The sequence below is a fragment of the Aspergillus uvarum genome (assembly GCF_003184745.1).
Source record: "Aspergillus uvarum CBS 121591 unplaced genomic scaffold BO82scaffold_26, whole genome shotgun sequence".
NCBI lineage: Eukaryota > Fungi > Ascomycota > Eurotiomycetes > Eurotiales > Aspergillaceae > Aspergillus > Aspergillus uvarum.
The window spans coordinates 137,806-151,223 of NW_020291323.1; the positions used below are offsets into that span (position 1 = coordinate 137,806).

A 13,418-nucleotide genomic window follows, 5' to 3' on the forward strand; every position below is an offset into this window, starting at 1 on the left:
TCAGCGTGACATGTGATACCTAAGAGGCAGCGTATTCACCAAAAGGTATTCTGTAGACATGGTCGAGCCTCCATGGTTGGTTTTCCTTTTGACCTGGAAGTGCGATTATACTTCCGCTCGAAGGGGTTCTGAGAAACGACACCAGCTTTTCTGCATGCGAGTCACGTTGAATGAATTGGTAAGAGTGGAAAAGCACAATCTATGACATGAAAGATCGTCGACAGGTTATGTTACAAGCAAGCTATGCTTATAAGTTTGTATCTTTGTTTGAGCCAGGAGAAGACTCTGGAGATGTTGAACGTCAGACCAAAGCGTCGATGGCTCTATAAGAGATAGATCGCTAGGAGATTTTACGGCATTGATCACTCAGTGTGGTCTTTCGTAGTGGTCCGAGCTTTCAAGAATTCTGGGCGTGTATGGTCTCGGACCTTGGGCCACCGTTCTCGCAGCATGTTTCTTCCCATTTAACCCCGTCAACGCCTTTTGCTCAACCTAAGAACGGAGGGCAACCTGTCATCTAATTGACCTGCAGCTTTCGACAGTACAGCCACCTAGACGCAGGCTCTTGGCGCTCTTGTCAAAGAGGTCCCAGGGAAAGACTCAAAGTTCGTCATCACGAAGCATTTGAGGCAGTGCTTCCGTGGTTATCAGCCTGTGAATCTGATCGACATACCATGTGGCTTCTGGACGTGATGCAGCCTGCTCATCACGGACCCTTGTCACCAATAGGGAGCAGCGCGGGGAAGTTGAAAAAGAGGCTGTGCTATGCCGACGCCCCTATGCCCGTTCTGCACCAAGACCAGCAAATGTCAGAGTAATCGGATTCTATACAGCCGTAGTCAATAAAACCAGGCACGAGATGTAGAATACGATTTGAATACGCATTGCGTAATGCTGACGAGGAGGCAGTGCCGGCTGGGCCAAGCACGCGGTGGCTATGCGGGCCGTGACATATACCCTACCCTACTTAGTATACTACGCGCTCTTATTCCCGCTGCCTGAGATTCAGCGCTGATCTGCCGAGAGAGATCGTGTCCACAGTGTCTATGTCTGCGGATTTTCTCTTCCCCCTGCTTTGTCAACAACCGTTGTCATCGGGCTTCATGCAAATTTCCCATTCCCATGACTCTTACCTGTCTTCTAGCGCTGGTGAGCATCGAGAATATGGATGCCTACTGCACATTATGCGCGAGCATTTTGCAAGCTTCCGCGCCCATCTTAGACGTGACTACATGGTTTGATTGTCATACCAAGATGCAGATATGAGGCGAGCTCCTACGGCAAAATTCGACAGTATATATACCTTGGAAGCGGGCATTCAGGCGTCCTGCAGAATGCTTCGGCGACACGGTCCAATTCTCCACATATTGGCTTGGTTTGGCTTTCTAGTATATACCCGCATGCTGTGCTACAGCTCCACTGGACTGGACAAATGTCGAAGTCACGAGAGACATCGGTGATTGTTCTCACCCTCTTCGTCGCCCTATCAACATGCGTCGCAGCCGAGCCGCAACGGTTCAGCTCGTGGTGGCCGAGGTACCGGAACGCAATCAACACGATCAAAACCACGAATTGCTCCGCGCAATACGACGCATACCTGACCGGAGACCAACCGGTCGGAAACCTGACCGCGAATGACCCCGAGCTGGCGATCTGGCATGTCGACAGTGCAGTGACCCCGTTGACCAACTGCCTGCTGCGGGCCACGCCAGAGCTCTACAAATCGATGATGGCCAGTGCACAGGTGGTGCTGGGTCTGATGCCCACGCTGCTGGCCAGCATCAGCCCCAGCGCCCACGAGACGGCCATGCTCTTCGTCTTCGGCAACCGGCAGCTCCTCTCGTTTCTCCTCATGGTCGCCTCACCCGCCAGCGCGGTGGACGCCTCCGGGAACCTCTACCAGCACGTCCAAGATCTGAAAGGCTCCCACGAGTGGCTCTCCGCCGACTCCTCTTCCCTGTTGCTGCACCACAACCTCGCCATCGTGGTGCTGGAGTTCCTCCTCGCTGCTGTAGCTGCGGGAAACGTGCTGGTCCTCGTCTACGAGATTTGCATGCGCGTCATCTTCTCCTTCGCCCAGCAGTTACAATGGATGCCCGGACTGTGGGTTGCCGTGGGCGTGACCACCCACCTCTTGATGACCGTCGCGCTCCGCACGCGTGTACATATTCGCGACTGTCGGACGAATAATGCCAGTCTCCTCACTCGAATGCTTCGGTGGGTGCGAGCGCAGTTCACCGCGTCGGATGGTAGCAGCGAGACGACTGAAGTCCAGCTGCGGGATCGCACGGTGGGCAATGTGTTGATTTCCTGGTTGACGGGGCTACTCGCCGCGGCCAACACGCTTCTAGGGATTCTGCAGTTCTCGAGCCTGCTCTTCATCTCCCCGAATGACGCTCTCTTTATCGTGGTGCGGTTCGTAGCCTCGGCGGTGGTGTGCCGGATCCTGGTCAAGTATGAGTTGTGGCTTGTGCGACAACAGGTGAAAGTGGGTGGTGATGATGGTGAACAGGCGAGAGGGGATGCTTCGATGGGCTAGTACTTCTCTATCTTGGTGTACTGTACCCTATTTCGAGTTTCTCCCCGTACTTAATGTTTAGTGTTTTACTCGCAATCCTGCGAGCCTGGGAGGATTGGCTTTAGAGGCGGAGGCCATAGCGCAATCGCCACCTCGTATTGCTCTTTGTCCATCATCGAGCCTGTATTCCCCGTGTCCGTGAGGAAGGCTGTGCAGCGGAAATCGGCCCGGGCCTTGCCCTGAGCTGCCACCATGTAAGCTTTGCGCAAACTGATGCACGCACAAGATATGATTGTGCTTTGAAGTTGACAAAGGCTCTCCGTGAAATTACGACATGGGTTCGTAGGGGGCCGCCAAATACTCAACACGAAAATCTAACGCCAAGAGTAGTTGATGATTGATAAAGTCTGTATCCGCCCGCATTTCCCGCCCTCGGATATGCCAGCCGGATGCCCGACGGACTTTGCTTAATTTCGGCCAGCCAAGACTTAGTCGGACTATCATGCACAAGATCCTACTATCGTGGGAAAACTATCTCTTTAGTCTAGCTACAAATTTAAAAGACTCCTGAGTCCTTCGATGACTCGCGTCTTCCACGATAAGCACGACGTCAAGGCGGGGACCGAAAGCAGTCTAGCCTCAGCTTCCTTCGCCAACCCTATAAAGTGACTCACAGCACCACCCATTTGCAAACTCACGAGAATTAACCTGACTCCTTCACTATCTCTTTCTCCCTCGATCCTCTCGCGAAGCGGGCAAAAACAAAATAGAAAATGTCCTACCTCCAATCCGCCCGCCTCACCTACCGCGCCCTGGAAGACACCCCGGACGATGAAGACTTCCTGCACGCGATCCAATCCGACCCAGAAGCCTACGCCAACTCGACTCCGGCCTTACCCAAGCCCCAAGCCAAGCGTGACACCGTCAATGGGTACAAGAAATCCCTGATGGAGCGGGCGCTGCTGGCGGCGATCATCGTGCTGCCGCATGCCCCACCGAGTGCCGAACCCCCTAGCTCGAATTCGGCAGAAGATAGTCAGAAGACACAGACCCAGACGACAACCCCCGGCACCCCGATCGGAGTGATCTCCCTCCGCCGCGAAGGCGGGGACTACGCCCACCACCGCGGCACCTCCATCACCATCGATATCGCCCGCCCGTACCGCGGCCAGGGGTACGGCAGCGAGGCGATCAATTGGGTGCTGCACTGGGCATTCCGGCGCGCGGGGCTGCATCGCGTGGAGATTCAGGCTCTCGCGTACAACGAAGGGGCGGTGCGGTTGTATGAGCGGTTGGGGTTCACGCTCGAGGGGCGCCGGCGGGAGGCGTTCTGGCACGATGGGAAGTGGTATGATGATGTGGTGTTTGGGATGTTGGAGCGGGAGTGGGAGGAGCGGCAGGCACGGGTGCAGTCGGCGTAGACGGAGAGATGATGAGCGGAAGGCCTATGATGGAAAGGGGATTATAGAACTCTGTGGTTGGATTCAGCCCCGTGATGCTTCCGATCGGGGTTCCCTTTCCTCGAGAATCATGAATGTATATACGCATTGGAGACACGAAAGCGCCCAAAATTCACGTCCCAGTCAAGGGCTGCTTGTATACCACCCCGTCCACCGTCGTGACGAGGGTCCCGTTGGCCACGAAAACATTGAGCATGGCATCATCGACGACGTGAAACCCACCGGGTCCAGTGACCTTGGTGCTGTACGAGGCCCCCGTGGCCGTCAGGTTAGAATACCAATCCAGCCGGGCCGATGTGACGGACAAAGGCGTGGAGGCCACCGACTCGTGGCCCTGGATATAATGCACGCCGTCGTCGGAGTAATTGTGATACCTCACTGCCACAAAGTCAAGGGCTGACGCAGTCTTAGTGTTGCGAAGAACCACGTCCGCCGAGCCCGAGACTTGCCCGTGTAGCGTATAGTTGCCCGGGGGTAGATTGAAGACTTCCGGCACGCTCTCTTCGGGGATATAAGGAACCCCCCAAGGAATTCGGTCTGACACTGGCGCCACAAGTCCGAGATGGTAGGTCTGGCGACTGGTGAGTCGCGCCATCATGAGACGTGAGGTCCGGCCTCCCGGCTCCGTCGACGTGGGACATGGCAAGGGATTGTTCCCTCCGCAGGCAGGGGGCACGACCATCTTCTGCCAGTACATGATACGCGTGCCGTCCGGAGACCAGCGGGGATCAGCACCGGCGTTCCAGTTGGGGTCGTTGATGCTGCCTGGCTGGCCATCCCCGTCAGCGTTGATCTGTTGGCCGTAGTAATTGTAGTCAGGACCATCGCGGTCTCCGTGGGCGTCCAACAGCCATGGCTGGAAGAAGCGTCGATCGCCATTGTTGCGCACCGATGCGACCGTGGTAACCGTCAGTAGGTCCACCACCGGAGGGACCCCGCGCATGGCAGACAGAAACTCCATGCGATCTGTGCCACGCGTGTCCAGGATAACCTGCCAGCGGCCATCCGGAGAGACCCCCACCGGGTCCACATAGCCCGGATGCGTTGTCACTCGGCGCACCTCGCCGGTAGTCAAGTCGGCTGCGAAGAGATCGATGTTGCAGGATTCCCAGGGGACTCCAATGTACAGGACCTCTTGTCCACGACTGGCAAAGCCTCGAAACTCCCCCACCACTAATGCCTGGCGATTGATCTGCATCTGATCCCCGGTGACGGTATAAGGGCGTGGACCGTCCGGGGCAACCAGGACGGTCACGTTCACGAGGTCATATCGCGCGGTGCGAGGGCAGCCCGTGGCAGGGGAGTCGTTGAACTGCAGTCGACCGAAGTAGGTGTGTTGACTGAGTTGTCCCGATGCGGTGACGGAGAAGGAGTTGAAGCCCAAGTGGACATTGTCGGGGTGCAAGCGCAGCTCACGAATAATGGCCCCGGACCCGGAATCGTCGGCCGTGTTGCTTAACCGGATGGGATAGATGTGAATCTGGTCCAGAGTGCATGCCGCACTGGCGAGAAGGCCCGCTCGACACTCGACGATATTGTTCCCGGCTAGGGCTCGTTGGCCGTCGGCGAAGGCTTGCGGATAGTCGGCCAGCGACGAACTGCCCCCTCTGTGGCTCTCTGGCACACCGCACGTCAGGCATTTCCACGGGCTCCCCGTCGAGAAGTTGGTCCCATTGGTCCGGACCAGGATCAGTTGGACGCCAGTGTAGATACTGGCGGGGTCTGGGGCTGACGGTGCCCCGGTGAAGTTCAAGCTGACGAGGACGTGGTTCCCATCCGGCGAGAAGTCCCCGCCGTTCATCAGGGATGATTTGCCCATGCATCCTGTCCCGTGCGGATTCAGGTGTTGAGTACAGGCCCCAATCTCGTCGGTTGGCGCCACGGGTGGCAGTGGTAGTTGAATGACTTCGATGGGTTCTGGTGGGGGTGGTTCGAAGCAGGTGTCTGCCTGTGTGATGATGGATGCGACAGATGCACCAGATGCGACACCGGATGAGATCAATCCCAATGAGATGGGAATAAATCCTCCAACAACCATGAGACGCATGCTTCTAGCTGGGAGGGTGGGACTGAGGGTGGGGTGAAGGAGATTGGAGATGAGATTCCAGGCATATCGTCCACATATAAACCCTAGCAAGTAACTTGGAAGTAACCAGAATTGCCGCATCGGGAAATCAATGCAATGCGCGTATGCACAGACCACTTTTCATCTCCGTCATCGGATTCTATCCAATCGATGAAAATGCATAGATATTAGGTAAGATAAGAATAAACACAAATTATAGCAATTACTAAGACAATAGGGCGAAACGCAATACGCGCTTGCACAGACCATCACTATTGATCTACAGTACGTACTGGCTTGTTGCTCTATACGCGTTTATACCTCGCAGTCACAGTGGAAGCTCCTACCACATTTCCACACGTTCACCATGCAGGATGAGTTCAAGATTAGTTAAATTCAGTCAAAAGCATGGGCTTCTTCTCATGTCCAGAGATCCAACACATTCTGAACTTGTCGAGCCTAATCCATGCTTGATGGCTAAGCTCGAGCCCTACAAACATGGGTACTACCTCTGGCAATATCTGCCTTCGCTGGCTGCCGCCGTAATATTCGCCATCGTTTTCGCGGCCGCGACAGTGCTACACTTTATCAAATTGGTCAAATGGCGGGCTCGCTTCTGCGTCCCCTTTGCAATTGGAGGGATATGTGTGTGGACCCCTGTCCTAATTCTTCTTGTCCTTTCGCCCCATTGCTATTGCCGGGTGTTGAGGGCCAAGGCTGACTGGCGGGCTTTCTAGTCGAAGTCATCGGCTGCGCTGCCCGGGCTTGGGCGCACTTCAAGTCCGGCAGTATCATGCCTTACTCCATGCAGAACGTCTTCCTTCTACTCGGACCGGTATTGTTTGCCGCCTCGGTATACATGGTGCTGGGCCGCATCATCCGCAGCACCGGGGCCGAGCATTACTCCCTGATCCCCATGCGCTGGCTCACCAGGACTTTCGTGTTGGGCGATGTGGTCTCCTTCCTCGTTCAGGGGGGCGCCGCGGGGTTGATGGCCTCCGGGAGCAATGCACAACTCGGCCAAGACATCGTGGTGACGGGCCTGCTCATCCAGGTCTTCATGTTTGCCTTTTTCGTCATCACGGCCATGGTGTTTCAAATCCGCCTACGGCGACATCCGACCCCCGGAGCCCACGATCCCCGCCTCCACTGGCGAAATCACCTTCATCTCTTGTATGGGGTGAGCCTGCTGATCATGATCCGCTCCTTGTTTCGGGTGGCCGAATTCACGATGGGAGATACGGGATATCCCCTCACCCACGAGTGGACCCTCTACACTCTTGACGCCCTTCTGATGTGGCTGGCCATGGTTGCTTGGCTGGTTTGGTATCCGGGGAGACTTTCCAAGCCAGAAATGGCAATGGAGCTGTTGAATCAGAGCACCGTTGATGATAATTAGGGGTTACGAGTGGATCCTTAGATTTCTGCCTGAAAAGAGGGTTACTGGAGTGTATGCGTGTTCTGTTCTGTAATATTAGTCAGGGCCCCGCCGTCTCTTGCTGGACAAATCCCGTATCCTGGGGACCTTTTCTACGTATGAAGTGCACGAGTCTCTTGATTGCAACGCCGACGGCTTTACTTCTTTCTGTTATGGCACGCAGGAAGCACAAAAAATCACGACTAGGCTGCTTAGAGTGCAAACGTCGACGTATAAAGGTACTGAACCTTCACCCCCTTTCCCACATGATCAGTTCACTGTTCAGCTCTGGACTGGCGCTGAATCGTCTGAAAGTGCGACGAAAGACGGCCAATATGCTCGCAGTGCACCATTTCAGAACGCACCTGCGGATTTGCTGAGCCGTATACCCTTTCTTTCAGGCCAGCCATTCCTAGAAAGCAAACCCCTTCTATCTCAGTATCCTCAGCAGAAGAGGCATCGCCGACGAGCTTCACCAGCGTGGAATCGCCTGACGAACCACCCGTCAACATGCTTCATGCTGAGCTGCTTTGCCACCTGTTCACCGAGACTCTTCCGTCTGTTTGTGACAACAGCAGTCATCAAATGATGTGGTCCTCACCGGAGATCCTCCAGTGCTGCTTCAAAGTCCCATACCTCGCAAATGAGCTCTTAGCCCTCGCAGCCACGCACATCAGTATCATCCGCCCTGCCCAGCGGGAGCTTTACCGGGATCATGCCACTCAGTTGCAGATCCATGCCTTGCGAACATTCTACAGCGCAGCCGACCCGGACATCACGCCTCGCTTCCTCTTTTCCTCCATTCTCAGCTTGCATACACTATGCGTAACCCTGCTCTTCCGCGACACCAACTTCGATGTCTTTCTCGATTCATTCGTTCATTATCTCCGTTTGCATCGCGGTGTACGCACTGTCCTCGGAGGCAGGTGGCGCACTTTGAAAGAGACGACAGCCCTGGGGCCGGTACTGGGCGCCGCGGAGTCTCAACTGCAGTCGGAGGGGAGTCTTGACCCTGCGTGCAGTCGCCTGCTGACACTCGTCCAACAGGCCAAGCTGGGTCCCTCCGTCACCGCAACTTACCAAGATGCAATCGAAGGGCTACAGTTGGCGATGACCTCGGCCGCCTCTCCCGGAGCGTGGGACGACTGCACTCCGGCGGTTCTTGCGTGGCCGGCAAGTGTTCCCTTGGAGTACATCGATCTTCTCGCGCGCCGGAGCCCCGATGCTCTTGCGGTGCTGGCGCATTACGGCACTGTCCTGCATGCACATCGCCATTGCTGGTTCCTGGGCGACGGCGGACGGTATCTGATAGAATCCATTCGTGAGTCCCTTGGACCTGAGTGGGCGGAGTGGATGGCTTTTCCCGGTCAGACTTTGGAGTCTATAGTTACGCTTGATCCACTTGACGGGGCTGTAACTGGTCAAGATGAAGGGTATACTGGCTTGGGCGCTTGTGCTCGCTAGATACAATTCGAAGATGGAACCAACATTGTATAGGAATAATTGTGGAACTTGGATCCCTGCACCAATAGACGATCAGATTATGATTAGCGTCAGTTGTATCCCTGGTCTAATCCCCAAAACTATAAGACTAATTTTTTTCGCCACTTGAGGGGGGGGGGCATTTCCATGGATTTCACCGTAGTTGCGGATACGCGTATGCACAGGCCATTCACTCCCTCACTCCACACCCTCTTTTAGGGCTTGTTTGCATGGGCCAACCTAGCCCGATTTCTTTCTCAATCATAACTCCTTCAAACAATATCTTACCTTCTACTTATTTTTAGGCCCTAGCCCCTTCGACTCCCCTCTCAGACCTCATTACTAATGCGGCCGCGCAAGGCTCACACCAAATCCCGCACCGGCTGTGTTGAATGCAGGCGACGTCACATCAAGGTAACACACTCCACTCGACACCACACAACCAGGAAATCTAACATCAGAAGTGCGATGAAAGCCGCCCGCAGTGTAAGAGATGCCGGAACTCGGCACGGGAATGCGCTTTTACCACCGGAGAGCTCAAGATCCAACTCTCATCCTATTCACCACACACCTGGGGACGGAATGGGAGGCGTGGCTTGCGTGGCCGCAGGCCTCTATATCAATTCTATTCTGCTCTGCGCATCAAGCCACACGCCGGTATTCCGTCCCGGTAAACCCCGCACCCGCGATATCGCTCGACAGCTCGGATCACTTTCAAGACTGCAAGAATAGTGAGTGTAAGGAGATGAATGTCTATATATTAAAGACAGTCAAGTCTATGTGAAAGGTGTCTTTTGACTCCTCTAACATCTGCTCTTCCTCCATTGCTACTGAACGATGCAGCAGATCCGCAGTGGTCCGTGCATACGCGAGGAAGCCGAGCCCTACTCGGGCTAGGACAGAGCGTATGCATGGGCCATGTTCGTTATCCACCAATCGTAGCTACAGAAGTCACTCCTAAACATTTGCTATTCAATGCTGTGTCTGGGACCTTTGACCCTTTACCAAGTGATTTCAGATAGCCCTGTGGTGCCTCGATCCGTAGTTCTCACGTTCGAAGAGCTACATGGTTAGCGAGGAGACTCTATACCACCATCTACCCGTACGGAATTTTGGCCACTTGGGCATATTTGTATACTGGGAGTCTCATCCTTAATTGAGGTTGCACAGGGTCTTCAAGCAGCTACAGTGTCGGGCTCGATGTCCGAGATCGGCGTTAATTTACCGGCAGCGCCACACGCCACAGCCGAGGGGCTGACGCGTCCAGGAAAGGATCGACGCGGTCCGTCAGGGGTTGCGCTGCCGGGTGCAATGATTGAAATTCTCGTTGGGTCAGTGAAACGTGGCCGAAGTCGTCATTCTCTGCTTGGATTGTGTAAGCACAATGGTCGACATGGAGTCTGAAAAACGCCCTCACCATAGCATTGTGTTGGTGCCTGAGCCCAGCCACAGCCCCCAGGATCCACTGGTAAGTGAGACATGGGTCCTAGAAACCCCCTAGTCGCTGACAAGTGACGACCCTGAACTAAGTTGACGATTGTCTTACCCCAGAATTGGCCTCATCGCCGCAAGTACCGGATTCTGGCTGTGCTCTGTCTGGCTTCATTCTCGGGTGCCATTGCCCCGTTGTCTGGTCAGTTGAATCTAGTCCAACAGGCTCAGATCTATGGCAAGACCAAAGTTCAAGAGTCGTATGCGGTGCGTTCCTCTTTTCAAGATCGCAAGATGTAGTGTCTGTTCTAATCAACCCCGCAGAACTCGGCAGCCCTGGCCGGGATGGCCTTTGGGCCCTTCTTCGTGGCCCCCTTCGCCCACCGTCTCGGCCGCAGCTCCGTGATCTTCTGGAGCATTGTATGCACCCTGGTCTGCCAGATCTGGGCCGCCGTCATGACCCACTCGGACGAGTACATCGCGTACGTGATGTCGCGAATGTTCTCCGGGTTCTTCGGGGCGGTGCCCACCGTGATCGGACCGCGGATGATCACCGACCTACTGTTCCTGCACCAGCGCGGACGCGCCTTCACAGCCTTGCACATGGCCTTTCTCTTCGGTACCATCGCGGGGCCAACCTTCTCGGCCTTCATCTCGGCCGGGACCTTCTTCCCCGTCGAATTCTGGTGGACAGTGGGCCTCCTGGGCGCCACCGCCATCCTCATCCTGCTCTTCCTCGAAGAAACCGGCTACGACCGCGAGCATCCCGAACGCAATCGCATACCCCCAGCCAGCTGGCTCGCCAACCGCCGAGCGACCTTCCTCTTCGGCCAGGCCCTCATCGTACCCACGCCGTGGTCGACCACCGCCAAGATCGCCGTGGCCCCCGTGCTCATCGGCCTCTGCCCCATCACCCTGATCATGGGCACCTTCACCCTGATCTCCTTCGGCTTCTACGTCGGCATGAACGCCCTGGTGCCCGTGTGGTTGCAGCGCTCCCCGGAAGAGGGGGGATACGGCTTCACCCTCCGCCAGAACGCCGCGTTCACCTTCTGCCACTGGATCGGGATTCTGCTCGTGCAGCTCGGGGGCCACCACTACGCCGACCGGCTGCCCCTGCTGCTGGCGCGCCGGCGGTCTCCCCAGGGCATCTGGAAGCCTGAGTACCGGCTGCACGTCCTCTGGCTCCCCAGTCTGGTCCTCAACCCGATTGGGCTGGGCCTTTTCGGCGCCACGCTGCAGTACCACCTGCATTACATGGTGCTGGCGTTGGCAGTGTTCATCGTGACGGTGGGTTCGCTGGCGAGTGTGCCAGTCACGGTGAATTACGTCGTGGAGTGCTTCACGCGGTACCCGGCCGAGGCCGGGATTGTGGTGGGCGCGTATCGGATCGTGTATGGGCTGACGATCAGCTTCTACATTGATCCGTGGGTGGAGGCGGTGGGCGTGGGCTGGGTGTATGGGATGATGGCCTTCTTTGCGGTCTTTTCTTTTCTGTTCGTCGGGCTGTTGATGTGGAAGGGGGATGTGATTCGTCGGTGGCAGATTGCGAGTGTGGCGAGTAGTGAGGAGGGGATGCTGTTAGGTGGGGAGGGGAGAGGAGGTGAGAAGGAGGATGCCTGAGGTGGAATCTACGTTTTAGCTTAAAGGGTCTTGAAGAAAAGGCAATTTCATTGAGGCGTCAACAGACAAGATATGTGCTAGTTAGGGAGTCAAGTAGCAAATTTGTACTGAGCGAACCTTGTTCCGACCCTCTCGACCATGAAACTCCACCAATACTGCAGATTCACTTGTCTGCTTCGTCCATCACAGGCAGTCGCTGGGTGCTCAGCTCTCCATTTATACCTCCAGCGAGGAACCGAACGAGGAGATTCCAGAGGTCGTTGGAACCCTCCGAGTATGGCATCAGGTCCGATTTCGAGACGCGAAGACAACGTCCGTCGTGGATGGCGATCAGGATCCTCACACTGGTTCCGATGAATGAGAAGAGCATGGTCTGAAGGTAAAAGGCAAGAAAGGTCAGCTGCGACTCGGAAACATATGCAAGGGGTGCAAAAGCTGCACAGAAAAGAGTCATGTGAACCCACAGGCACAACGACATGTTCTGTCAGGATGTCCATGCCCAGCCGCGAGTGCATCGTGGCAGCGAGGATCATCAGCTCTGCTTTCAAGAGTCTCTCTGGGTGTACGACATCATCGTGGTAGATAGCCACTTTGATGTGAGGGAAGGTTGGGCTATTAGAGCAAGCCCAGAATGTGTCTGTTCCCCAGTTGTACCTCTCTGAGCTCCCGGAGGCCGCGCGATCAAAGGCCAGTTCGAGGTGGAAGTTACTGACCGCGAGGGAAGTAGCACTTCTAGTCAGGATAGATGCTTGCATGGGGGTTGAGACTTACATATTCCAGCGCCATCCAGTGACCATACTCAGCCTGGACCATGAGCCCGGCGGGAAGTTCAGCCTTGGGGCTCCCATCACACTTGCCAGGTGATGGGCAAGGATTTGAGCTTTTCCGTACGACGGTATCGGCATTTGCTGGCGTGTGCTGCGACTGTAACCGGGCCTGAGGAGGCGTGCAGTGCTTTCCACCTGCTCGCAAGTTTCAGACCTGGACAAATCTAGAGGATGCTGCTGGATGTACTCTTCCGACAGCGGGACGAAGTAAGAGGTTGGATTGAGTGCTGGAGGACTGTCGATAGTCGTAATTCCGGTGATGTCCCAGGGGAAAATCTCGATTTTGAGTGAGTCCGACTCTTCGAGCTCGGGAGAAATCGACCCAGCTGGCAAGAAGCTCGTGATACTGTAGATGTCCCACAGATTAGACAAGATCGCCTGGCCCTGCGAATGTGAGTCACCACTACCACCATCAGCATCAGCACGAGCAGCCCCAGCAACAGCACGGAGAAGGCGATGCGGCAGGTGTGCGACACCATGGAGAGTTCTGCGCGCGAATAACATGGCCAGAATTAGAGGCGCTGTGTGAGGGCGAATGTGGGAAAGAAGGAGAAAGACGTGGTGGAGACTTTCTGTTCCAGTTCGACCTCACTAT

At 55.6% G+C, this 13,418-nt stretch overlaps 7 protein-coding genes across 7 annotated transcripts; 6 read left to right on the plus strand and 1 right to left on the minus strand.

Moving 5' to 3' along the window:
* Positions 1–1,016: 1,016 nt before the first annotated feature.
* On the plus strand, positions 1,017–2,989 carry BO82DRAFT_432210 (uncharacterized protein; the record flags this gene model as incomplete). Its single annotated transcript, XM_025640769.1, has 3 exons — positions 1,017–2,454; positions 2,805–2,856; positions 2,909–2,989. The coding sequence occupies exons 1-3, from the start codon at positions 1,433–1,435 to the stop codon at positions 2,987–2,989; spliced, it is 1,155 nt and encodes a 384-aa protein (XP_025492006.1). The 5' UTR covers positions 1,017–1,432.
* A 155-nt stretch (positions 2,990–3,144) lies between these two features.
* BO82DRAFT_354289 (GNAT family N-acetyltransferase) lies at positions 3,145–4,292 on the plus strand. Its single transcript, XM_025635168.1, has one exon. The coding sequence runs from the start codon at positions 3,292–3,294 to the stop codon at positions 3,937–3,939; it is 648 nt and encodes a 215-aa protein (XP_025492007.1). The 5' UTR covers positions 3,145–3,291; the 3' UTR covers positions 3,940–4,292.
* On the minus strand, positions 4,091–6,025 carry BO82DRAFT_283293 (uncharacterized protein; the record flags this gene model as incomplete). Its single annotated transcript, XM_025631405.1, has 2 exons — positions 4,091–4,556; positions 4,698–6,025. The coding sequence occupies 2 exons, from the start codon at positions 6,023–6,025 to the stop codon at positions 4,091–4,093; spliced, it is 1,794 nt and encodes a 597-aa protein (XP_025492008.1).
* A 491-nt stretch (positions 6,026–6,516) lies between these two features.
* BO82DRAFT_283189 (RTA1 domain-containing protein) lies at positions 6,517–7,442 on the plus strand (the record flags this gene model as incomplete). The annotated part of the gene is made up of 2 exons (XM_025631399.1): positions 6,517–6,688; positions 6,781–7,442. 2 exons carry the CDS (start codon positions 6,517–6,519, stop codon positions 7,440–7,442), a joined length of 834 nt encoding a protein of 277 aa, XP_025492009.1.
* Positions 7,443–7,633: 191 nt separating this feature from the next.
* On the plus strand, positions 7,634–8,924 carry BO82DRAFT_283253 (Zn(II)2Cys6 transcription factor domain-containing protein; the record flags this gene model as incomplete). Its single annotated transcript, XM_025631403.1, has 2 exons — positions 7,634–7,699; positions 7,776–8,924. The coding sequence occupies 2 exons, from the start codon at positions 7,634–7,636 to the stop codon at positions 8,922–8,924; spliced, it is 1,215 nt and encodes a 404-aa protein (XP_025492010.1).
* A 295-nt stretch (positions 8,925–9,219) lies between these two features.
* BO82DRAFT_74916 (Zn(II)2Cys6 transcription factor domain-containing protein) lies at positions 9,220–9,697 on the plus strand. Its single transcript, XM_025641514.1, has 2 exons — positions 9,220–9,356; positions 9,407–9,697. The coding sequence occupies exons 1-2, from the start codon at positions 9,288–9,290 to the stop codon at positions 9,614–9,616; spliced, it is 279 nt and encodes a 92-aa protein (XP_025492011.1). The 5' UTR covers positions 9,220–9,287; the 3' UTR covers positions 9,617–9,697.
* Positions 9,698–10,326: 629 nt separating this feature from the next.
* Positions 10,327–13,175, plus strand: BO82DRAFT_374476 (polyamine transporter; the record flags this gene model as incomplete). The annotated part of the gene is made up of 4 exons (XM_025637423.1): positions 10,327–10,410; positions 10,494–10,640; positions 10,698–11,953; positions 13,112–13,175. 4 exons carry the CDS (start codon positions 10,327–10,329, stop codon positions 13,173–13,175), a joined length of 1,551 nt encoding a protein of 516 aa, XP_025492012.1.
* Positions 13,176–13,418: the final 243 nt, after the last annotated feature.

What these genes read in the sequence shown, in the direction of transcription:
- BO82DRAFT_354289 (XM_025635168.1), top strand. Translation starts at nt 3,292, where the DNA reads ATGTCCTACCTCCAATCCGCCCGCCTCACCTACCGCGCCCTGGAAGAC.
- BO82DRAFT_74916 (XM_025641514.1), top strand. Translation starts at nt 9,288, where the DNA reads ATGCGGCCGCGCAAGGCTCACACCAAATCCCGCACCGGCTGTGTTGAA. An exon ending in GCAGGCGACGTCACATCAAG is followed by an intron (nt 9,357 to 9,406) that starts GTAACACACTCC and finishes TAACATCAGAAG; the next exon opens with TGCGATGAAAGCCGCCCGCA.